The 25,707-nt window shown below is 49.1% G+C and overlaps 1 protein-coding gene across 4 annotated transcripts in view; it reads right to left on the reverse strand.

Annotated features, from left to right (window-relative positions):
* spata1 (spermatogenesis associated 1) overlaps positions 1–25,707 on the reverse strand; it is a 130,803-nt gene that overhangs the window by 2,236 nt on the left and 102,860 nt on the right. For 3 of the 4 annotated variants that reach the window (XM_038793658.1, XM_038793659.1, XM_038793657.1), the window contains 8 exons: positions 21,304–21,357; positions 20,629–21,205; positions 13,319–13,466; positions 13,106–13,160; positions 11,843–11,951; positions 9,408–9,533; positions 4,730–4,902; positions 1,145–1,243 (listed from right to left, as the gene is read on the reverse strand). In XM_038793658.1, coding sequence (XP_038649586.1) covers positions 1,145–1,243; positions 4,730–4,902; positions 9,408–9,533; positions 11,843–11,951; positions 13,106–13,160; positions 13,319–13,466; positions 20,629–21,205; positions 21,304–21,357 — 1,341 coding nt within the window. The remainder of the gene's footprint in view (positions 1–1,144; positions 1,244–4,729; positions 4,903–9,407; positions 9,534–11,842; positions 11,952–13,105; positions 13,161–13,318; positions 13,467–20,628; positions 21,206–21,303; positions 21,358–25,707) is intronic. The other variant, XM_038793660.1, reaches the window with a different exon arrangement.

Here is a 25,707-nt window from a genome sequence, read left to right on the forward strand (position 1 = left end):
AAAATACTATTTCAAAAGGAAATTGGATTGGTGTTTAGAGGGGAAACATTTGCAGACTCTGGGGAATGGGCAGCAGAATGGGGCTAATCAAATAGCTCTCTGAAATGGCCAGCATATGAACAATGGGTTAAATGGCCTTTTATGATTCGAATTTAACGTACGTGGAAATTACAAGTTTGACTTGTTGATTCAATCAATTGAATTATGCACTGGTCATGTGAGAGGACCTTTAAGAAATGGGTGTTTAGAAATTGGTGTGTATATAAATATCTGTAGTGAGAGTACCTTTAAGAATTGGGTGTTTATTACTGCACTTATGTCAGAGAGGGGGTGGAGCTGGGCTGTCTGTCAGCTTTTTACTTTCGTTTTTGCTGCAGGGTGTGTTTTTGCTTTCATTTTCAGTGTTGGAGCTGAAGCCAGACCAAGCAGGCGTACTGTTGATCTCTCTGCCATCAAAAGACTATCTCTTGATCATTTGGTGTATTCAAAATTATGTTTTCAGTAGTGACTTTAACCTGATGTGCTTCTGTTGAAAGGTGTTTCTTCCGTCTTCTGGATGTTGTTTGGGAAGATATTAAGGATTACTTAGTGTTGTATTCTTTGGGGGTTGTATTTCAATTGATGGTTGCTAAGATGTTCACTGTATGTTTCAAAAAGGTTAACTTGAGTTCATAGTATAAACATTGTTTTGCTTTAAAAATTACTTTTCCATTTCTGCTGTACCACACCTGTGGAATGGGCCGTGTGCTCCCCATACCACAATCTATTAAAAGTTGTGGGTCAGGTGAACTCCATGATACACTTTGGGGTTCTCTAAACCCTGGCCCATGACACACTGATTTATGTTAATCGTTTGACAGGTTGAGATAGCTGTAGATATGTAGACATATCGGCTACCGACCAGGTGCCGCAAAATTGGGTTAAAATGAGTGGCTTGTCTCTTTTGTGGTTAACGCAGAGAAGGTGGGCTGAACGGTCTCTTTCTGTATTGTAACAATTCTATGGTTCTATGGTTTAATATGTACCAAACCTTCCCAAGAATGTATTGAGTAGTTCAAACCCTGTCAAGGTTTCATGAAAATGATCTCGGTGCTAGTTTTATGTTAGTTCCATGGCATTTATGTACGTCACGGGATTACTGTACCTTTATCTCAGTAATTAGTTTCATTTTGGCGTTTTCCACACTTCTGTACAGCTGATCAATTTCATGCTTGAGTGTTGTAATCTGAATAATTAACTCATTCTGGAAGAGAACATCATTACTGTAGAAATTTGTACGGATGTTCGTCACACTTCCCCCACGATTCCCAGCAGCTTCACAGATACAGTTGGCCCCGAGCCTTCGGTCTCCGGATCATCGGAGACCGTTCATACAACTGGAGACGCATGTCATATACCATGGCTACCCTGTCGTGTTGATCTCCATGGGAATTTCCCAGGAAGTTTGAACTTCCAATGGGGCAAATCCCATGCTCCCCAGAAACCTCTTTGAAGGTCTTTGACTCTCAGTTCGAGTTAGAGACTTCAGACAGTTCTGATGTGCTTATCTGAATTGGTGCCCAGGAAACGTCAGGTAGATTAAAACCTTATGCGAGTGGGCGACTACAAAACCCACCTCCCCAATCTCTCAGCCAAGACACAAATATAGTTAAGAGAGCATGCTGTGAAGAGTACACAAGGAGTTTGCAAAAGGATATGGATAGGTTGAATGAGTGGGGAAGGATTTGGCAGATGGAGTAGATGTGGGAAAAAGTGAAGCTGTCCACTTTGGCAGGAAGAATAAAAAAGCAGAGTATTAATGAAATGAAGAACGGCTGCAGAATTCTGAGGTGCAGAAAGATCTGGGTGTTCTACTGCATGAGACACAAACACATGGTCTGCACATACAACAAGTAATTAATAACCAAACTCGGCAATCTTGGATTTGACCCCTCCCTGTGCAGTTGGATCCTCGACTTCCTCACCAACAGACCGCAATCTGTCAGGATCGGCAACAGCACCTCCTCCACAATAATCCTCAACACCGGGACCCCACTACAATGTGTGCTCAGTCCTCTATTGTACTCTCTATACACACACGACTGTGTGGCAAGATTCAACTCCAATTTAATCTATAGGTTTGCGGATGATAGGACTGTGGTGGGTCATATCTCAAACAACGACGAATCATACTACAGAAGGGAGACAGACCACTTGGTTGCATGGTGTACCAAAAACAACCTCTCTCTAAATGTCGGTAAAACTAAGGAACTGATCATCGACTTCAGGGTGTGTAGTACCTGAACGTAGAAGTGGAAATGGTCGATAGCTTTATGTTCCTGGGGGTCACCATCCCCAACAGTCTGTCCTGGTCCACTCACGTTGATGCAGCAGTCAAGAAAGCCCAACACGTCTCTGCATTCTAAGGAAGCTAAAGAAACTCAGCATGTCTGCATTGACTCTCTCAAACTTCTACAGATGTGTGATAGAGAGCATCCTATCCAGCTGCTTCACAGCTCGGTATGGCAACTGCGCGGCCAAAGATCGCAAGAAACTGCAGAGTGTGGTGAACTCAGCCCAACGCATCACACAAGCTTGCTACCCCCACATTGATTCTGTCTACACCTCCCGCTGCCTCAGGAAGGCAGACAGCATTATCAGAGACCCCTCCCACCCAGGCTTTGCCTTCTTCCAGACCCTTCCATCAGGCAGAAGGTATAGAAGTCTGAAGACCCACACATCCAGACATAGAAACAGCTTCTTCCCCACAGCTACAAGACTCCTCAACGACTCCCCCTTCGGGCTGATCTGTTCCCTGTAAGAACACTATTCACATCGCTCTATGCTGCTCTTGCTCATGTATTTGCTTTATTTGTTTGGTCCCTTGTTCCTCACTGTAACCAATCACTATTTGTCAATGTACTTTGTCGAGTATTCTTTTTGTCTACTGTGTACATACTGTGTACGTTCCCTCAGCCGCATAAAACTGCTTTTCACTGTACTTCGGTACATGTGACAATAAATCAATCAATCAATCGAAACCAGAACAGGAAATACTGGACAATCTCAGCAGGTCCGGATGACTCTTTGTCAATCACCCAGACTCGAAACGTTAGCTCCCTTCTCACTCCATAGATGCTGTCAGACCCGCTGAGATTATCCTGTATTTTCTGTTTCAGATTCCAGCATCCACAGTAATTTGCTTTTATCCTCAATAATTAAGAAGGTTAATGGAACGCTGTGCTTCAGTTGTACAAGGCATTGGTGAATCCACAACACGAATACTGTGCGCAGATTTGGTCACCTAATTAAGGAAATGTGTTGGAGGCAGTTTAGAGGAGGTTTAGAACATAGAACATACAGTGCAGAAGGAGGCCATTTGGCCCATCGAGTCTGCACCGATCCACTTAAGCCCTCACTTCCACCCTATCCCCATAACCTAATAACCCTTCCTAACCTTTTTGGCCACTGAGGGCAATTGATCATGGCCAATCCACCTCACCTGCACATCTTTGGACTGTGGGAGGAAACCGGAGCACCCGGAGGAAACCCACGCAGACACGGAGAGAACGTGCAGACTTTGCAAAGACAGTGACCCAGAATGGGAATCGAACCTGGGACCCTGGCGCTATGAAACCACAGTGCTATCCCCTTGTGCTACCGTGCTGTCAGATTGCTAGATTGATACCTGGAATATGCAGGTTGTCTTATGAGGAAAGGTTGGATACACTGGGCTTGTTCCCACTGGAGTTTCAGAGAGCGAGGGGGTAACTTGATTGAAGAACATAAGATCCTGAGCAGAATGGACGAGGTGGACGTGAAAAGGATGCGAGTGAGTCCAAAACTAGAGGGCACTGTTTTAAAATTAGAAGTTGCCCTTTTTAATAATAATAATAACCCTGGTCACAAGTAGGCTTACATTAACACTGCAATGAAGTTCCTATGAAAGGACAGAAATGAGGAGAATTTCATTTTCTCAGAGGGTTGTGTGACTTGGAACTCTCTGCTTCAGGAGGTGGTGGGGGCGGGACAATGGATAATTCTAAGGCGGAGGTAGATAGCCTCTTGTTCAGCGGATGGGAATGTAGAGCTCAAAATACAAATGGATTAACTACTATGTTATTAAATGGGCGGAGCAGACTCGAAGGGCTGAATGGCCTACTTCTGCTCCTAATTCATATTTTCGTATGTTCATACTGGACCTCCACACACCCTTGACCACTCAATTCCATCCCCTGACTAACCCCAAACACCAAATGATCACCTCACCTGGCTAAACACGCTCAACTCTGCCCCAGTCTCACCAATACCCTGCATAACTGAATCATAGCCTCCCTACATGTCTAATCAATTCCCCTCGCAATAGATGATAACATTCTATTTGCTTTCCTAATTACTTGCTGTACTTGCATACTTTGGCAATGCATGCACTGGGACCCATATCCCTCTGCATCTCAGAATTCTGCAAAAATGCTGAATTTGGATACTATGCTTTCTTTATTGTTAATCTTTCCCGGCAGATTGGACAATTTGCCATTTTGTACTCTGTTTGCCAGGTCTTTGCCCATCCTCTTGATCTATCTGTATCCCTTTGTGTCCTCTTCACATCTTAAGATCCTACCCGTCGCTGTGTCATCAGCAAACTTACCAAGCATGCCATTTATCACAAGTCATTTGAATAAATCGTTAAAAAGTCGAGCCCCAGCACTGATAGAATAAACTGATCGAAAATTGATTGAACAGCATTTACTTTTGAATTACTCGTCGATTTCTGGTCCTGTTTCCTTGTGTCCCGTGCCTCGAGCTGATGTAGCAGTTTCAGATAATATGTCTCCAGCTCTTGTCGTAACTTGCTGGATGTTTCTTCCAATGGAATGGTCACCTTCTTCGATTCAAAGTATTTCTTTTTCCACTTGTCACGAACTGTCGGACAGAAGGATAATACAGAAAGGACAGAAGGCAGCCAATGAAGACAGTTTCAAAATGCTTGTTGCCGTCGTAATTAGAAACCTCAGTAGCCAATTTGCACACAGAATACTTGAAAAACAGAAATGTGCTGATGGTCGGGTGATTTGTGTTTGTGGTTTGATCGATGGATAATAGTTGGGGGGTTTTTCCCGAGATTTTCTACTCAATTGTTTGCAGTGGGATTTGAACCTTTCATCAGTGGCCTTCCCAAGAATGGCATCTGCTGGGGACTTCCGGTGACGGCGGGCAGGAGGCAGCCGCACATTGGAGGGCTCCCATTCGGAAACGGCATTTTCGGGGCTTTGAGTCCCAGGGGCCACGGAGGCGGCAAAAGCAGGGAGAAGGCACAGAGGAGGCACAGTGAAGGCACAGTGAAGGAAAATGTCGAGGGTAAGCAAAAAAAACGGCCTTAAATTAAACAGCTGAAGGTCCGTTGGGGAGTGGAAAGGTCACCACGGGGTCACCAAGGAAAATGGAGGCTGGAGCACCAGGGGAGGCCGCATTGCTTACGGCTCAAGAAATGACTAAGGTGATGGCTGCGGAATTCGAAAGGCAGTTTACAAAATTCATGGAGACAATGAGGAAGGAGATGAGGGAGGCTTTGAGTGTGCTGGTGGGGGAGGCGATTTCCCCGGTGACGACGGCAGTGGCGAGCGCAGTGGCGGAGGTGCGGGAGCAAGGTGAGGCGCTGAAGGAAGTGGAGGAGACGTTGCAGCACGGTGATCAACTTACCTCGATGGGGAAGGAGATGCGGAAGATGATAAGAGATTAACAAGGATCTGCGAGGCAAAATGGAAGACCTGGAAAACAGGTCCAGGTGACAGAATTTGAGGATTGTGGGGCTGCCCGAAGGAGTTGAAGGGCCGAGGCCGACTGAGTATTTTGCCGCGATGCTGGCGAAACTATTGGGGGAGGGGGAGGATCCCTCCCGATATGAACTGGATCGGGCTCATCGGTCGTGGAGGCCTGTACCAAAGGCGAGTGAGCCGCCAAGGGTAGTGACTCTGTGCTTCCGTAGGTACAGTGTGAAGGAGAAGGTCCTGTGCTGGGCCAAGCAGAAGCGGGTGGTGCAGTGGGCTGGAGCTGGTATACGTGTATACCAGGACTTTACAGTGGAGCTGGCGAGGAGGTGGGCTGCCTTCAACCGGGTGAAGAGGGCACTGGACATTAGCAAGCTGCAGTGCGGCATTGTATATCCAGCGAAGCTGAGGGTGACTTGCAAGGACTTTTATTTTGGAACGGCGGAATCAGCGGAGGAGTTTGCAAAGGCAGAAGGACTGTGGTAGAACTGGGAAATTGAGAAATGGCCATGTGCCGATGTAACCTCATGACTGTATTTTCTTCTTTTTTGTTTCACTGCGTGCGGGTGTATGGGCTAAAGGAGCCAATGTTGTATATATTTGGACAAGGGAAGTGATGGGACTTTCACTCAAAATGAGGACTCTTTGGGGTCTAGGTGGATATGCAAGGTTTGTGTGCTAAACGGGGATTTCTGGGCTTTCCTAGGGCCGGGCAAGGGGGAAAGGGTCCCGGGCGGGGGCCTCCACGCTGGCCGGGTTAAGGCGGCCAGTGAATGGGAGTGAGGTGGGGGGAGGGGCTGCGGCCATCGGAGCCTGGCAGAACAGGGTCCGAGTGGTCTAGCCAGGGTGGAAAGTTGGGGGGAAGGAACCGAGGTTGGGAGCAGGAGTTTTACAAGAGGCAGTGGAGGGGAGGAGTTGGAGGGGGGGTGGTTTACAACTCTTGGGTATCATGTTCGGTACTCTTTCAGAGGTTGGATGGCATTGAGTGTGGGGGGGAGGGGGGGAGCAGACTCTATGGTGACCATGGGCGGTCCCGTATTCCTTTTTCTTTTTCTCCCTTGTTTTTTGTTTCCACCGTGGGAGGGTTTGTTTTATTGGATGCGTATATTGACGTTGTTTGGGGTGGTGGGAGGATGGGATCGTTGTTATTGTTAAGGGGATTGATTTTGTATTTGTTACCGTTTACTGTCTGTTGGTGGGGTGCAAATTTTGAAGGAAAATGTGAAAATGGGGAATAAAAACATTTAAAAAAAAAAATTTTTTTTTAAAGAATGGCATCTGCTCAGTCAGGGCGTCAAGTTTCTGTCATGGGTCTTCATGTGAACCTACAGACCGATCTGGATCCACAAATCCTGACTTGGAAATATATCGCCTCTCCTTCACGGTCACTGGGTCAAAGTCCTGGAACCCCCTCCCTAACAGCACTGTGGGTGTACCTACACCACATGGCTTCCAGCGGTTCAATAAGGCAGCTCACCACCACCTTCTCAAGGGGCAATTTGGGATGGACAATAAATGCCGGCCTAGCCAGCGAAGCCCCCAACCCATGAAAGAATGTTAACAAAGATCGTTGGGAACGTGGAGGATGATGACTCACCAGATAGTGGAATCCAGAAAGCAGGATTACCTCCCTCCCTTTCCTCCTCAGTCACTGCTCTGCCTCATCATGAGGACATCAAAGTGTGACATAACTGGATGGACAAGCTGTCAACATTCTGAATGATTGGCAGCAAGCTCCTCCCAGATAGTGATATCACTGTTGCATTGTCGGAAGGAGAGATTCAGAGCGTCTATGAACCGTTTTCTTTATCCTGCCTTCGAACGTTGGCCGTTCGATGGCTCCGCCCCATTCTCCAGGTTCAATGGCAGGACTGGTGAACAAATGCTCGTGTCCATCTTGAAACCAGAGCCACAAGCATTCTGGCAAAGTTGCAGCAAAATCAACTTCGACAGACTGGACATTGTGTCTGAATGGCTGAAATCATTGCCCCTGCCTGATCCTTATCTTTCAAGTTCAACCCATAACCTTTTGACTCGGGGTCTGTACATAGCATGAAGCATGTTCAAATATTTCTGGCACATGTCTCCAGGGCATTCAAGAGAATCCAATAGAATTCCTACTGTGCTGAAGGAGGCCATTTGGCCCATCAGGTCTGCACCGACCCTCCGAAAGAGCACCCACAGAAACCCACTCCCCTGACCTATCCCCCTAATCCCATCTAACCTGCACATCTTTGGACACTAAGGAGAAATTCAACATGGCCAATCCACCCAACCTGCACATCTTTGGACTGTGGGAGGAAACCGGAGCACCCGGAGGAAACCCGCACAGACACGGGGAGAACTTGCAGACTCCACACAGTCACCCGAAGCTGGAATTGAACCTGGCGCTGTGAGACAGCAGTGCTAACCACTATGCCTGGCCCTCTGGAATACTGTCACTATGCCACTCCTACACTATGTCATACTGAGTATCTTAAGTGGCGATTGGTGAGTCAAAGGGAAAGTCGTTATATACAACCTCCAACCACCAAAATTTCTGTTCAGCCGAAGAGGATAGATCCTCCTCATAACGGATAGTTTCACTCACACATTGTTCAGCGGTCGGAGAATCGGAAAGAATCCCATCATTCCACAGGATAGTAACGACACCATTGGTGAATTAAGCATCTCATTGATGTGAAAGAGAAAGCAGACACCCAAAGTGGTTTGCTCCTCAGCACCCTCACCCTCGGAAAGCAAAGGGCCTGGGCAGATAGAGCACTGAATCTGGACTGACGCTCCAGCGGGGTGTTGAGGGAGTGCTGCACTGTCGGAGGTTCTGCCTTCCAGATCGAAAGTTAAAACGTGGACCCTCCCTCTGCCCACTCAGGTAAATATTAAAATTCCCAGGTTAACTCCCAAAAAGAGCAGGGGGTGGGATTCTCCCGTACCTGGCGGGGCGGGGGGGTCCCAACGGGACGGAGTGGCGTGAACCCTCCGGCGTCGGCCCGCCCCAAAGGTGCAGAATCCTCCGCACCTTCAGGGGCTAGGCCGGCGCCAGAGTACTTTACGCCCCGCCAGCCGGTGCCGAAGGGAATCCACCAACCGGCACGGGTCCGCGCATGCGCGGGAGCGTCAGCGGCTGCTGACATCATCCCGTGTATGCGCGGGGGGTCACCTACGCGTTGGCCATCGCGGAGGCTGACACGGCCGGCGCGTAGGAAAAGAGTGCCCCCACGGCACAGGCCAGCCCACGGATCGGTGGGTTCCCGATCGGGGGCCAGGCCACCGTGGGGGCACCCCCAGATCGCCAGATCGCCCCGCCCCCCCCGCCCCCCCCAGGGCCCCGGAGCCCGCCCGTGCCGCCAAGTCCCGCCAGTAAGGCACCTAGTCTAATTTACGCTGGCGGGACTGGCAAAGAAACAGCGGGACTTTGGCCCATGGTGGGCCGGAGAATCGCCCGGGGGGGGGGGTGTGGGCCGCAGCGAGCGGCGGCGTGATTCCCGCCCTCGCTGAATCTCCAGTGCTAGAGCATTCGGCAGCCGGCAGGGGCGGGATTCACTCCGCCCCCCCCCCCCCCCCCCCCGGAGGGGGGTTGGAGAATCCCACCCGGGGTATTGTGTAAGCTGTTTAGAGAGTTAGTAAATGCATCATTATTTCCTTCTATAGCCACCTCACCTTGGTTTCGCCTTAGTCGGTTCTGTGATAGCAATCCTTTTGCTTTCTTCACGAGTTCTTCCCTGGTCTTTTCAAGGCATTTTCTCTCTTGTTTTGTCGCATTTATTTCTGCAGTGAGCTGCTCCTCTGCAAATAGAAAATGCGACGTGACGCTCAGAATATCGTTACACACTTTGAAAGTAAGAACATGGAACACACTTGGATCTATGTCGAGCTATCACTCGTAGAAATCCTCCGAGGTACATCCCAGAGTGCAGCCGGGCCTGGCGGTAGATTCGAACCTAGGAATCTCCCCAAACGGGAAGTGTCCAATTAGTCCAGCAGGTTAGTCATTTTGTGAAAGATTAACGCATCCATTTGCCTTCCCACTGTGTCCCTTAAACTTGTGGCGAGATGGTTCCGCGCAGAGGTAATGCCATTAGACTAATGATCGTAGAATCATAGAATCCCTACAGTGCAGGAGGAGGAATTCGGCCCATCGATTCTGCACCAATCCTCTGAAAGAGGACTCTACCTAGGCCCACTCCCCTGCCCTATCCCCGTAACCCCACCCAACCTTTAGACACCAAGGGGCAATTTAGCATGGCCAATCCACTTAACCTGCACATCTTTGGACTGTGGGAGGAAACGGGAGCACCCGGAGGAAACCCACGCAGACATGGGGAGAACGTACAAGCTCCACACAGACAGTCACCCGAGGCCGGGATTGAACACAGGTCCATGGAGCTGTGAAGCAACAGTGCTAATCCAGAGGCCCAGGCTAATGCTCTCAGGACATGGGGTCAAACCTCACCACGGCAACTGGTGATATCTCAATTCAATCAATAAATCTGGAAAATTAAGCTTATCCCAGAGATTGTGGCCACGGCAACTACCATTCATTGTCATTTAAAAACCCATCTTGTTCAGGGAAGGAAATCAGCCATCCTTACCTGGTCTGGCCTAAATGTGGAATTTCACCTTATTTCAGCACAGTGTGGCAGCAGGCGGGTAAAGTAGCGTTGAAGCCCCCCGCACCAAGAGTGACCTTCTCCGCCGTACTGTCAGGAACATAGTGCAGAAAAGTGGGCAGCACGGTAGCATTGTGGATAGCACAATCGCTTCACAGCTCCAGAGTCCCAGGTTCAATTCCGGCTTGGGTCACTGTCTGTGCGGAGTCTGCACATCCTCCCCGTGTCTGCGTGGGTTTCCTCCGGGTGCTCCGGTTTCCTCCCACAGTCCAAAGATGCACAGGTTAGGTGGATTGGCCATGATAAATTGCCCTTAGTGTCCAAAATTGCCCTTAGTGTTGGGTGGGGTTACTGGGTTATGGGGATAAGGTGGAGGTGTTGACCTTGGGTAGGGTGCTCTTTCCAAGAGCCGGTGCAGACTCGATGGGCCGAATGGCCTCCTTCTGCACTGTAAATTCTATGATATTTCTATGAAAACGTGAAGGGGTGGGTTCAACGACATCACCCGCCCCGGCAGCAAATCACTTTTTAAAATATCGGGCCGCCAATTATCACCCTGCACAAGAGTGCCAGGGGACGTTGCCTGGCACGACCCGTTTCACCCTGAGCGATGCACTCACCTGAGCTGCTCTGAGAGTCCGCCCGCCAGGTGCACGCAGTGGGAGGCCAATCAGAATTCATGTCGGTGTGACATCACGCCAACATGAATGGATTCTGTAAGGGATGGTGAGGGAGGGGTTCGGGGCCTGATGATGCAATTCAAATTGGTTATTATGCTGTTCCTGACACTGAACGTCAGGATTCCCTGATGGAGGAGGGGGGAGAACAATCATGGGGCACTTCCCGCCGACGTAAAACGCAGTTTGGGCCTCATGAGATTTTCCGCTCTCCACCTGATTGGGCCCAGCAAGGCTCTCAGCTGAAGGCCAATGACCCCATTTTCTCCACACGAGCCTGCCTCCCTGCTTGCTGAAGGCCCCTTATTTACCCAACGGGTACATTAAGCAGTTGTAACGGAGCGTCTCTCCCACGCTGCCTATGCAAAACCAGCTCTGGACGATATTTTTTTTTCAGCTTTACCTCTTCCTCCACCCTTCCCCCATCTCCTCAGCAAGATAGCTGATTGGAGGCTGGGCTCACCAATGTGGGAGATGGAGGAGCGGGAAAGAATCCGGATGGTCATTCCCAACCGACTCTCGGATTTTCCCCACTACTTCCCTGAGACGGGAGGAACTGCTTCTCCCAGCTGTTCCGATTTCCCACTTGGGTCTCATTTCCTCTCTCTCCTCTTTCTACTCAGGAGCAGGAGGAGGCCATTCAGCCCCTCACACCTGTTCTGCCAGGCAGCCAGATCTTGGCTGAGCTCTCCCCCGACTTCATTTTCCCAGAAATGCTCCGTGTGCCTTGATTTCTTTCCCTCATGAAAAGATCAACCACCCTCGGTCGAGCCAGAAATGTAAATTTGAAGTTGCACCAGCTACTTACTGTCTGTTGGAACTGATTCGAGCTGGGACTTTAGATTGAAAGTTAGGAGAGGTGGTGGGGGAGGAAGGGAATACTGATTTGCAACAGGTGAATATCCATCGTTCTGCGTCTAAAGCAAAAGGAAACAGATGAAAATTAAACATGGTGAGTGCAAGATTCTTTTTTTTTTATTTTTAAAAAAGCTTTCGGAGCACGGCTCCTTCATCAAGGTGAGTGATTCACCTGAGGAAGGAGCAGTGCTCCGAAAGCTAGTGATTCCAAACAAACCTGTTGGACTTCAACCTGGTGTAGCAAGACTTCTTATTCTATAAAATGATGAGGGAATGAAACAATCAGAAGAGGACAGTTCTATAGACGAGTCACACGGGGTGGGATTCTCCCCTACCCAGCGGGGCTTGGGGGGGGGGGGGGGGGGGGGGGGGGGGGGGGTCCCGGGGGGGGGGGGGGTCCCGGCGCCGAGGAGTGGCGTGAACCAATCCGGCGTCAGGCCGCCCCAAAGGTGCAGAATGCTCCGCACCTTCAGGGGCTAGGCCGGCCCGGAGTGGTTTGCGCCACGCCGGCCAGCGGGGAAGGGGCTTGGCGACACGGCAGCCGGGGCCGAAGGGCCTCCACCGGCCAGCGCGAGTTGGCGTATGCGCGGGAGCCCCAGCGTGTGCTGGCGTCATCCCCGCGCATGCACAGGGGGGTTCATCTCCGCGTCGGCCATCGCGGAGGACCACAGCGGGCGACGCGGAACAATAGAGTGCCCCCACGGCACAGGCCGGCCGGCGGATCAGTGGGCCCCGATCGCGGGCCAGTCCACGGTGGGGGCACCTCCCGAGACCAGATCCCCCTGCGCTCCACCCAGGACCCCAGAGGCCGCCCGCGCCACCAGGTCCCGCGGGTAAGGACTTACTCTAATTTACGCCGGCTGGACCGGCAAAATACGGGCGGCCACTCGGCCCATCGCGGGCCGGAGAATCGCCGGGGGGGGGCCGTTGCCAGCGGCAGCCGACCGGCGCAATTCCCGCCCCCCCGCCAAATCCCCGGCGCTGGAGAATTTGGCAGTCGGCGGGGGCAGGATTCACGCCACCCCCACCCCCGGTGACTCTCCAACCTGGCGGGGGGTCGGAGAATCCCACCCACGGACTCAAAACTTTAAATTTGATTCGCTCGCCACAGATGCTGCCGGAACGGTTGAGATTTTGTCGCACATTCTGATTTTATTTCAGATTTTCAGCATCTGCAGTATTTTGCTTTTATTACTGGAAGCACATTCAATACCTGATTTGTTCCTTGCCCGGCACTGATAGACTCTGGAGCCTGATTTACTTGCTGACTGCAAAGCAGAATTGGAACAGTTCTTGAATCATTAACACAATTTTGTACTGGGAGCATCGAAACAATTATGGAAACAAATCAATGAAGGAGAGACAGAAATTGATCCGTGGCAAAGGGAAATCAATCAATGGTGAGTTTCTCGTCAGACAGTCTCACCTCTTCTTTCTCTGGTTTTCATAATATTCCAAATCTCTCTCATCCAGTGATTCTGGTATTCCTGAATCCCTTGTACTATTGCTCAGAATTCTGTTTTCCTTTGCAACTGAAGTCATGTCCATCTGCGCAACTCCCATGGCAGCAGTTTCTGCAAAAGAATGTTCACTTATAACAACAGAATTCGATAAGTGCATATATGCATTCCCTCAGCTCCTCCTTTTCAAATTGTTGGTATTAATGAGAGTTGGGTTGGTTGCAATTGAAATGAAAATCCTTTATTGGCACAAGTAGGCTTCAAATGAAGTTACTGTGAAAAGCCCCTAGTCGCCACATTCCGGCGCCTGTTCGGGGAAGCTGGTACGGGAATTGAACCGTGCTGCTGGCCTGCCTTGGGCTGCTTTCAAAGCCAGCGATTTAGCCCAGTGTGCTAAACAGCCCAATTGGTTGGATTGGTCTCCAAGCCTATCCTCAACACTTGATCCATGATTCACTCACGATTCACTGCAGTGGAGTCATAGAGTTAGTTATACAGCACAGAAACAGGCCCTTCGGCCCTCCATGTCTATGGCAGCCATCGCATACCAATCTAGACTCATCTCATTTCCCAGAACTTGGTCCATAGCCTACTATGAATCCCTACAGTGCAGAAGGAGGTCAAGTCTGCACCGACCCTCTGAAAGTGCACCCCACCTAGGCCCACCACCCCCACCCTATCCCCACAACCCCATCTAACCTGCACATCTTTGGACACTAAAGAACAATTTTAGCATGGCCAATCCACCGAACCTGCACATCTTTGAACTGTGTAAGGAAACCGGAGCACCCGGAGGAAACCCACGCAGGCACAGGAGAACATGCAAACATGCCACCTGTACCGTGGCGATTTACGTGCTCATCCAGATTCCTCTTCAATGTTGTGAGAGTGCCTCCCTCCAACACCCCCTCAGGCAGCACATTCCGGATTTCCACATCTTCTCGGTGCAAAAATGTTTCCTCAGCTTCCCTCTCAACCCCTTATTCCTAACCTTAAACCTATGCCCTCTTGTCTCAGACACCTCTGCCATGAGGAAACGTTTCTTACGATCTACACGATCCACGCCTCTCATAATTTTGTAACCCTCTATCAGATTCCCCCTCAGCCTCCTCGGCCCCTGGGAAAACAAACCCAGCCTATCCAGTCTCTCCTCATCGCTGAAACTTTCCATCCCGGGCAACATCCTGATGAATCTCCCCTGCTCCCCCTCCAGTGCGATCGCGTCCTTCCAATGGTGTGGTGACCAGAACGGCACAGGGGTACTCCAGCTGTGGCCTCACCAATGTTTTATAAAGTTGTACCAAGACCTCCATTCTCCTATCTAGCCCTGGCTAATGAAGGCAAGCATTTTGTTTGCCTCCTTCACCAGCCTATCTAACTGTGCCACTGTCAGAGATCCATGGTTCTGTACACCAAGGTCCCTTAGTTCCTCAATATTCCCTAAGGACCTACCGTTCATTGTGTATAAAATTACCGTTCATGTGTCTACAAAATTATGAGGGGCATAGACAGAGTGGATAGTCAGAGGCTTTTCCCCAGGGTAGAGGGGTCAATTTCTAGGGGGCATAGGTTTAAGGTGCGAGGGGCAAGGTTTAGAGGGGATGTACGAGGCAAGTTTTTTACACAGAGGGTAGTGGGTGCCTGGAACTCGCTGCCGGAGGAGATGGTGGAAGCAGGGACGATAGTGACGTTTAAGGGGCATCTTGACAAATACATGAATAGGATGGGAATAGAGGGATACCGACCCAGAAAGTGTAGATTTTAGTTTAGACGGGCAGCATGGTCGGCACAGGCTTGGAGGGCCTGTGTTTTACTTTTCTTTGTTCTTTGTTCTTTTTGTTAATATCCTACCTTTATTAAACCTCCCAAAATGCATCACCTCACACTTATCAGGATTAAATTCCACCTGCCATTGTGCTGCCCAATTTACCAGCTGATCAGTATCAGACTATCCTCACTATCAACAACACCAATTTAAGTGTCATCTGCAAACTAATTATACCATCGACGTTCACATCCAAGTCGTTAATGTACATGACAAACAACGAGGGTGCTAGCACCGATCCCTGTGGTACACCGCTGGTCGCAGGCTTTCAATCACAATAGCAACTCTCCACCATCACACTTTGCCTCCTATTAACAAGCCAATTTGGGATCCAATTTGCCAACCTGCCCTTAGATCCCATGGGCTCTAACCTTTTGGACCAGCTTCCATGTGGGATCTTGTCAAAAGCCTTAAAGCAGTCCATGTAAACCACCTTTATTGAGCCACCCTCATCCATATATTTGGTTACCTTTTCAATAAAACTCAGTTAAATTAGCTCGACAGGATCTCCCACCAACAATCCGTGCTGACTAGCCCTGATCAATCTGACATAATATACACCAGTGTATCATGGTGCAGACACACACTGATGAACACACACAGGGACCAATCAACATGTACAAACACCGCAGCCAATCACCAGTTAGGATACACACACTATAAAGGCAGAGGGCACCACAGTTCCCGCTCATTCTGGGTGCTGCCTCTCAGTGTAACAAGAACTCATCCAGCCCAGCACAGACTCACACCACGCGCTGAGAGAATCAACGTTCGGACAAGGCTTAGGTCTCTAGTTTAAGTTAGCATCATTTAGACCCGCAGTCATCGTGTGTTAGTTAGTTAGAAGTTAGTTAATAAAATTGAGTTGAACCTTCCTCAGTGTTGGAAGTGTCTGTTCATCTCTCAAGTCTACACTAGCCAACACTTCACAATCCCTGCCTTTCCAAGTGTTAATTAATCTTGTCCTTCAGAATGTTTTGGAATAATTCCCCTACCACTGGCACTAGATTAACTAGCCTGCAGTAACCTGGCTTGTCCCTGCCGCACTTCTTGAACAAAGATACCACAGTCAGCTGACACTTCACCATATCTCCATCAGGGCCGCAGCAATCTCCTCTCGCATAGCAGCCAGGGATACATCTCATCAGGCCCTGGGGATTTATCCGCCTTTCTGCCCATTAAATCAACTAATACTTAATCCTTATTAATCTTAGCATGCTCTAGGGCTTCACCGTCCCAACTGAAAATCTCCAGCTACCATTGTCTTTCACCTTTGTGAATACAGGTGAAAAACATGAATTTAAGACCTCACCCACATCCTCTGGCTCAAGGGGTGGCCCCTTTGGTCTCTACTGGGGCCCCACTCTTTCCCTGGTCATCCTCTTGCTCTTAATATACTGATAAAATAGCATTGTGGCTAGCACAATTGCTTCACAGCTCCAGGGTCCCAGGTTCGATTCCAGCTTGGGTCACTGTCTGTGCGGAGTCTGCACATCCTCCCCGTGTGTGCGTGGGTTTCCTCCGGGTACTCCGGTTTCCTCCCACAGTCCAAAGGTGTGCAGGTTAGGTGGAATGGCCGTGCTAAATTGCCCTTAGTGTCCAAAATTGCCCTTAGTGTTGGGTGGGGTTACTGGGTTATAGGGATAGGGTAGAGGTGTTGACCTTGGGTAGGGTGCTCCTTCCAAGAGCCGGTGCAGACTCGATGGGCCGAATGGCCTCCTTCTGCACTGTAAATTCTATGAAAATGCCTTGGGGTTTTCCTTCATCCTGCTGGCCAATGATATTTTGTGGCCCCTCTTTGCCCTCCTAATTTTTAAGCACCCTCCTGCACCCTCAATACTCCTCGTGATCTATACTCACCATATGCTTCATTTGTTTCCTTTATCAAACCCTCGATATCCCTCGACAGCCGGGGTTCTCTGAATTTGCCACCCTTGCCCTTCACTCTCAGAGGAACACGTTGGCCTTGACTATTCACAGTTTCCCTTTTAAAAGGCTCCCACTTTCCAAAGATACATTTACCTGCAAATGGCTGCTCACGGTCTACGTTGGTCAGGTCCTGTCTAATGACATTAAAATCAGGCTTCCCCCAATTCGGATGTTTAATTTCTGGACTATCCTCATCCCTTTCCATAATGACTTTGAAACTTACAGAATTATTCATTCATAGAATTCACAGAATCCCTACAGTGCAGAAGGAGGCCTTTTGGCCCATCGATTCGGCACCAACCCTCCAAACGACCACCATACCTAGGCCCAATCCCCCACTCCACTGGCACAAAAGGTCTGCGAGATGCACTTTAAAAATTCCACCTCGTCAAACCCTTTCACACTCGTGTGACTCCAGTAAACATTGGCGAAGTTGGAAGTCCACGACTACTATCAGCCTATTCCTCTCACATCTCTGGGATTTGCCGACATATCTGCTCCTCTGTCTCCCTCTGATTGTTTGGAGGCCTGGAGTATAATCCCTGCAAAGTGATCACCCTTTTTTATTTCTAAGCTCCACCAATATGGCCATATTTGAAGAGCCTTCTCAGATATCATCCATCATTACTGCAGTGATGGCCTCTTTTGTCAATAATGCCCCCCACCTCTTACATCCCCTCCCATTGTGAGTTGCCAATCCTGCCCTTCTTTCAACCATGTCTCTGTGATTGCAACATTCCCACGTGCTGATCAACCCTCTAAGTTCATCTGCCTTACATACAGGCTCCTTGCATTAAAATAGATGCAATATAGGCTTACGATCCACCCATGTGCCTTGTCAGGCCCATGGGGCAGAATTATCCAACCCCCCGCAGGGTCGGGGAATCGCCCGGGGCCGGCGTAAATCCCGCCCCCGCCGTGGCCGGAATTCTCCGCCACCCGGGAATCGGCGAGAGCAGGAATCGTGCCCCGCTGATCAGCGTGCCCCCCCGCGGTGATTCTCCGGCCCGCGATGGACCGAAGTCCCGCCGCTGACAAGCCAATCCCGCCGATGTGGTTTAAACCACCTCTGTGCCAGCGGGATTGGTGGCGCGAGCGGGCCCCCGGGGTCCTGGAGGGGGGGGCGTGGGGCGATCGGACCCGGGGGGGTGCCCTCACGGTGGCCTGGCCCGCGATCGGGGCCCACCGTCGGCGGGCGGGCCTGTGCCGCGGGGGCACTCTTTTTCTTCCGCTGCCGCCACGGCCTCCACCATGGCGGAGGCGGAAGAGACCCCCTCCACCGCGCATGCGCCGGTGGTGATGCCATGACGCCTCCCTCCTACACCATCCCTTTCGCCACAACTTAATCTGACCTATCTTCCTATTCTCAGTACTGAGAGGCTGCTGAAGTCTCTGGGATCAAATTCAACTCCAATGGGGCCCCGAAGGAAACTAAAGTAGGGTGGGAGATACAGACTGTCCCAGGCCAGAACACCTTCAGTTTCTTCATCAATGACCTTCTTTCCATTGTAAGGTCAAAAGTGGGGATGTTTGCTGATGACCGCACAATGTTCAACACCATTCTCAACACTTTTTTACTCATTTACGGGATGTGGGCATCGCTGGTTAGGCCAGCATTTATTGCCCACCCCTAGTTGCCCTTCAGAAGGTGGTGGTCAGCCGCCTTCTCAAACCGCTGCAGTTCCGGAGGTGTGGGAAAACCAACAGTGTTGTTAGAGAGGAAATTCCAGGATTTTGACCCAGCAACAGTGAAGGAACGGTGATATATTTCCAAGTCAGGGTGATGAGTGACTTGGAGGGGAACCTCCAGGTGGTGGGGTTCCCAGGTATCTGCTGTTCTTGTCCTTCCAGATGGTAGTGGGCATGAGTTTGGAAGGTGCTGCCAAAGGAACCTTGGTGAGTTCCTGCAGTGCATCTTGTAGATGGTGCACACGGCTGCCATTGTACGTCGGTGGTGGAGGGCTTGAATGTTTGTGGAAGGAGGAGCAATCAAGCGGGGCTGCTTTGTCCTGGATGGTGTTGAGCTTCTTGAGTGTTGTTGGAGCTTCACTCATCCAGGCAAGTGGACAGTATTCCATCACACTGCTGACCAGATGCTGGACAGGATTTGGGAGACCGGAGGTGTGTTATTCACCACAGGATCCCTAGCCTCAGACCTGTCTTTGTGAGGATCTGTGTCTTATTTTAGTACCACAGTCAGAAAAATCAAGAATCTGAGAGATAGCAATAGTGAATGATAACTCCCATGAGGAACAGTATTTAGTTTTGTGAGACTTTTGTGCCTGTGAAAGAATGGTATACGTTCGTTAGAGCAGTACTAGCATGTATGGACAGGGTGGTGACTTGGAAAACTATCACCAAATTTACTGGTGCTTAACTATGAATCTAGCACTCTGTTCAGAACAATAAAAGGATTTCAGATGGTAAAAACAGCATTATTGGTGCTGGTATAGCACAGTGGGCTAAATAGCTGGCTTGTAAAAAACAAAGCAGATCAAGGCCAGCCGCATGGGTTCAATTCCCGTACCAGCCTCCCCGAACAGGTGCCGGAATGTGGCGACTAGGGGCTTTTCACAGTAACTTCATTTGAAGCCTACTCGTGACAATAAGCGATTCTCATTTCATTCATTTTCAATTGGTAGATTGGTAAGAAAATGCCAGTACTCATTCAGGCAAGTGGAGTGTTTTCCATCACACTCCTGACTTGCACCTTGAAGGTGGTGGCCAGTCCAAAGATGTGCAGGTTAAGGTGGGGCTACGGGGATAGAGCGGGGGAGTGGGCTTCGGTGGGGTGCTGTTTCGGAGGGTCGGCACAGACTCGATGCACTGAATGGCCTCATTCTGCGCGACTCTATGAGGCTGGAAATATAATGTGTTGTTGAAATTTGCCAAAAGTGGCCGGAGAAACTGAATCATTCAGGTCATGTGTCATCCTATAACAATACTGGACGTTCATATAAAACCTTTGTATTTATTTCATAGATAGAATTTACAGTGCAGAAGGAGGCCATTCGACCCATCGAGTCTGCACCGGTTCTTGGAAAGAGCACCCTACCCAACCCCCCCCCCCCCCCCCCACCTCCACCCTATCCCCATAACCCAGTAACCCCACCCAACACTAAGGGCAATTTAGGACACTAAGGGCAATTTATCATGGCCAATCCACCTAATCTGCACATCTTTGGACTGTGGGAGGAAACCGGAGCACCCGGAGGAAACCCACGCACACACGGGGAGGATGTGCAGACTCCGCACAGATAGTGACCCAAGCCGGGAATCGGACCCGGGGCTCTGACGCTGTGAAGCAACAGTGCTAACCACCGTGCTACCGTGCTGCCCCTATTTTCCCCATATTCTTACAAAGCTAAATATTTAAAGAAATCCCACTGAATAAATGATAGATTTAAAACAGCAAAATCGAGTGTTCAGATTCATTTGCAAAAAGGAATACTGTCTCCGGCCTGATGTGCCAAATGGACTCCACCTGTGCCTAAGATTTCTATTAATCTCCAATTCAAGAACCTTTCTTCCTCTGACACACGGGATGCTCTTGCTGTTGATTTCTGGCTATTTTTTGATTGGACTGCCTTGCGTTCCGAAGGGATTTACTGGGCGTCTCCTGCTCCCAGCTATTGCTGAAACCTGGACTCCTTGTCCTCTGGGCTTCTTGCGATAAAGCATTGGCTTCAAATTGCCTGGAGTCAGTGGTTCCTCCTGGATTTGGCGTCCTCTGACGAAGAGGGCTGCAGGCGTTGGTTATGTCTGGGCTCCTGTTACGGTGGAGGTTGTGTGGAAAATCGTCCGATTTACAATCCTTTGGCTTGGCGTTCTCCTCACAGTTTGTATTCTGGAGCCGGTCACATGACATGTAGCCGTTCCGTATCTCAGGACTCTTTGCAACATGTGCTTGGTAGGAAGAACCGGGAGATTTCAATTCTCCTGAAGGCTCATTCTCATCCAGGTCTCTGGTTATTAGCCTTGGATGTGAGGCGGACGTTCCAAAATCCTCCTCAGCAGTTTGTTGACGTTCGGGTGTAAACATACGATGCGCAGGCCTCCTGCAAGCTCCAGGTAACAGGTAGAGTTCAGGCTGAGGAGCCTAAGAAATGATAGTGGGTTCCAATTAGATCCAGAAAAATGTTCAAGCAAAGGGTACTGTAAAATCATAATTCCACAACTGACAACAGATCTACTTACATAGGGAGGGGCAAATGATTTCACTTTGATCTCCAATTCTTGCTTTGGCCTGACCTGAAAACAAGGTTCAGAATTCATTATAAAATTGAGGCGCTATACATGTAAATGCATTAGAAGCAGCACAGAGAAGGCCTACTGGACAGGGGAGCCAGTGGCATAGTGGTATTGTCACTGGACTAGTAATCCAGGGTAACGCTCTGGGATCCCGGTTCAAAACCCACCAGGGCAGATGGTGAAATTTGAGTTCAATGCAAATCTGGAATTAAAGGACTAACGATGACCGTGAAACGATTGGCATGAAAACCCATCTGGTTCACTAGTCCCCTTTAGGGAAGGAAATCTGCCATCCTCGCCTGGCCTAAATGTAACTGCAGACTCACATTGACTCTTAAATGCCCTTGGGATGGGCAATAAATGCTGCTCCAACCAGCGACATCCCATAAACAAAAAGACCAGGAATGGACAGGATGTCTTCTCAGGTTGGAGAGATTATGTTTGTACCTGCTGGAGTTTAGAAGAGTCAGAGGCCACTTGATTAATGTGGATACCGAACCACGAAAGGAAATACCAGGAAGGTGATGAAAAGCTTGGTCAGAAAGGCAGATTGTAAAGGATTAGAGGGAGATTTATCGAGGACGTTTCAGAGTTAAAAAGCCAATGGTGCAGGGATGAAAATCTCTGGTAAATGCAAAAGGCAGAATTGGAGGAGAACAGTTTACAGAAAAGGGAGAGATGTTGCCGAAGTTTTTTATCTTGAACCAATCAGGACAAACAAGGATACCAGATTTCAAACCGTCACAGCAATTTATGCTACAGGGGAAACGGGTGTTGATTGGTTGGCAAGTCACCTCTGAATTGGTTGACGCGTTACCCTGGTAAATCAACGGGGAACTGTCGGCTCCCCCACCTGCCGGGTAATTCAAAAGTGTTCAAGGCATGTACACATTCTCGGGCATTAGACAGCGCGGGTGGCAATGATTCCACTCTGCATGGCACAGGCGCCAAGAGTGAACAGCACAGCAAGTGAATGGCGGAGCAGACTCGATGGGCCAAGTGGCCTCATGCTGCTCCTATGCCTCAGGGTCGTAAGAAGGTGCCCAGGACAATCAATGTAAAAGTTATTAAACCGACAGCGGCAACTGTGTGTTGCAAAACATTTATAACTGCAGCAGATCTGCCAACTTGAAGCAAAGACACCTTCCCACAATGCTCGAGGTACAACAATGACCGTCTGTTACTGGCGAGGTAACATCATGAGGCCCAGTCTAATGCTTGGAGGGGATAGATTCAAATCTCCCCACCACAGCAAGCAGCTTAAATCCTTTTGATAAATCTCCTGCAAAGCTTCCTCTGATCATGAACATATCATTTTCTGTGGCTGAAGGAAATCTGCCGTCCTTACCCGGTCTGACCTACATGTGACTCCAGACCCACAGCAATGTGGTTGACTTTTAATTGCCCTTGTGAAATGGCCCAGCTAGACACTCGGGTCAATGAAGGATGGGTAAGATGTGCTGACCCAGCCAGCGATGCCCACACCCCATCAAAGAATTTATAAAACTCCTTGCTCATTTGTTACAGCTCAGAATAATCGGGGTAAAACCGTCACAGAGACATTAAGCATGCAATAATAGTTAAACAGGTAACAGTAGAAAGGGTTTTTTTGTTATTCATTCAAGGCGTGGGCATCACTGGCCTGGCCAGCATTTATTGCCCTACCCGCTTGAGTAAAGGGGTTCTCAGAGAGTTGAGGAGGTGGTTCCCTCGAGGCCCACGTGACTGTTCAATGGGCGTCCCCTCCACACAGTAAACTGGTGCTGGCAACATCCATGATCAAACCTGGAATGTTGCTGCCATCCAGTGGCTTCTCTGAGAACTGCAGCTGTAAAGAGCGCCAGGTTAAACCAGGGACTGAAACTTCTCATTCGTTCGAATCCATGAACGTTCCTCACCCTGAGCCGCACATAGAACATTACAGCGCAGTACAGGCCTTTCGGCCCTCGATGTTGCGCCGACCTGTGAAACCACTCTAAAGCCAATCTACACTATTCCGAATACAGGAGGGAGATAGAGAACCTAGTAGAGTGGTGTAACGACAATAATCTCTCCCTCAATGCCAGCAAAACTAAAGAGCTGGTCATCGACTTCAGGAAGCAAAGTACTGGACACACCCCTGTCAGCATCAACAGGGCCGAGGTGGAGATGGTTAGCAGTTTCAAATTCCTAGGGGTGCACATCACCAAAAATCTGTCCTGGTCCACTCACGTCGGCGCTATCACCAAGAAAGCACAACAGCGCCTATACTTCCTCAGGAAACTAAGGAAATTTGGCATGTCCACATTAACCCTTACCAACTTTTACAGATGCACTATAAAGAGCATCCTATCGGGCTGCATCACAGCCTGGGTATGGCAACTGCTCGGCCCAGGACCGCAAGGAACTTCAGAGAGTCGTGAACACTGCCCAGTCCATCACACAAACCTGCCTCCCATCCATGGACTCCATCTACATCTCCCACTGCCTGGGGAAAGCGGGCAGCATAATCAAGGATCCCTCCCACCCGGCTTACTCAATTTTCCAACTTCTTCCATCGGGCAGGAGATTCAGAAGTCTGAGAAAACGCACGAACAGACTCAAAAACAGCTTCTTCCCCGCTGTTATCAGACTCCTAAATGACCCTCTTATTGACTGACCTCATTAACACTACACCCTGTATGCTTCATCCGATGCCAATGCTTATGTAGTTACATTGTATATCTTATGTTGCCCTATTATGTATTCTCATGTATTTTCTTGAATTTTGTTTAATTCCCTTTTCTTCCATGTACTGAATGATCTGTTGAGCTGCTTGCAGAAAAATACTTTTCACTGTACCTCGGTACACGTGACAATAAACAAATCCAATCCAATCAAATCCTTATCACCCATATGTTTATCCAATGACCATTTAAATGCCCTTAATGTTGGCGAGTCCACTACTGTTGCAGGCAGGGCATTCCACGCCCTTACTACTCTCTGAGTAAAGAACCTACCTCTGACATCTGTCCTATATCTATCTCCCCTCAATTTAAAGCTATGTCCCTTCGTGCTAGACATCACCATCTGAGGAAAAAGGCTCTCACTGTCCACCCTATCTAATCCTCTGATCATCTTGTATGCCGCAAATAAGTCACCTCTTAACCTTCTTCTCTCTAACGAAAACAGCCTCAAGTCCCTGAGCCTTTCCTCATAAGATCTTCCCTCCATACCAGGCAACATCCTGGTAAATCTCCTCTGCACCCGTTCCAAAGCTTCCACATCCTTCCTTTAATGAGGCGACCAGAACTACACACAATACTCCAAATGCGGCCACAACAGAGTTTTGTACAACTGCAACATGACCTCACGGCTCCGAAACTCAATCCCTCTACCAATAAAAGCAAACACACCATAGGCCTTCTTCACAACCCTATCAACCTGGGTGGCAACTTTCAGGGATCTATGTACATGGACACCGAGATCTCTCTGCTCATCCACACTACCAAGAATCTTACCATTAGCCCAGTACTCTGTATTCCTGTTATTCCTTCCAAAATGAATCACCTCACACTTTTCTGTATCAAACTCCATTTGCCACTTCTCAGCCCAGCTCTGCAGTTTATCTATGTCCCTCTGTAACTTGCAACATCCTTCCGCACTGTCCACAACTCCACCGAATTTAGTGGCATCTGCAAATTTACTCACCCATCCTTCTACGTCCTCCTCCAGGTCATTTATAAAAACGACAAACAGCAGTGGCCCCAAAACAGATCCTTGTGGTACACCACTAGTAACTGAACTCCAGGCTGAACATTTTCCATCAACCACCACCCTTTGTCTTCTTCCAGCTGGCCAATTTTTGATCCAAACTGCTAAATCACCCTGAATCCCTGCAATTCTGCAATAGCCTACCATGGGGAACCTTATCAAACACTTTACTGAAATCCATATACACCACATCAATTGCTTTACCCTCGTCCACCTATTTGGTCACCTTCTCAAAGAACTCAATAAGGTTTGTGAGGCATGACCTACCCTTCACAAAACCGTGTTGACTATCACAAACCAAATTATTCCTTTCCAGATGATTATACATCCTATCTCTTATAAACCTTTCCAAGACTTTGCCCACAGCAGAAGTAAAGCTCACTGGTCTATAGTTACCAGGGTTATCTCTACTCCCCTTCTTGAACAAGCGGACAACATTTGCTATCCTCCAGTCCTCTGGCACTATTCCTGTAGACCAATGATGACTTAAAGATCAAAGCCAAAGGCTCAGCAATCTCCTCCCTAGCTTCCAAGAGAATCCTAGGATAAATCCCATCCTGCCCAGGGGACTTATCTATTTTCACACTTTCCAGAATTGCTAACACCTTCTCCTTATGA

This window comes from Scyliorhinus canicula, chromosome 4 (assembly GCF_902713615.1).
Source record: "Scyliorhinus canicula chromosome 4, sScyCan1.1, whole genome shotgun sequence".
Taxonomy (NCBI): domain Eukaryota; kingdom Metazoa; phylum Chordata; class Chondrichthyes; order Carcharhiniformes; family Scyliorhinidae; genus Scyliorhinus; species Scyliorhinus canicula.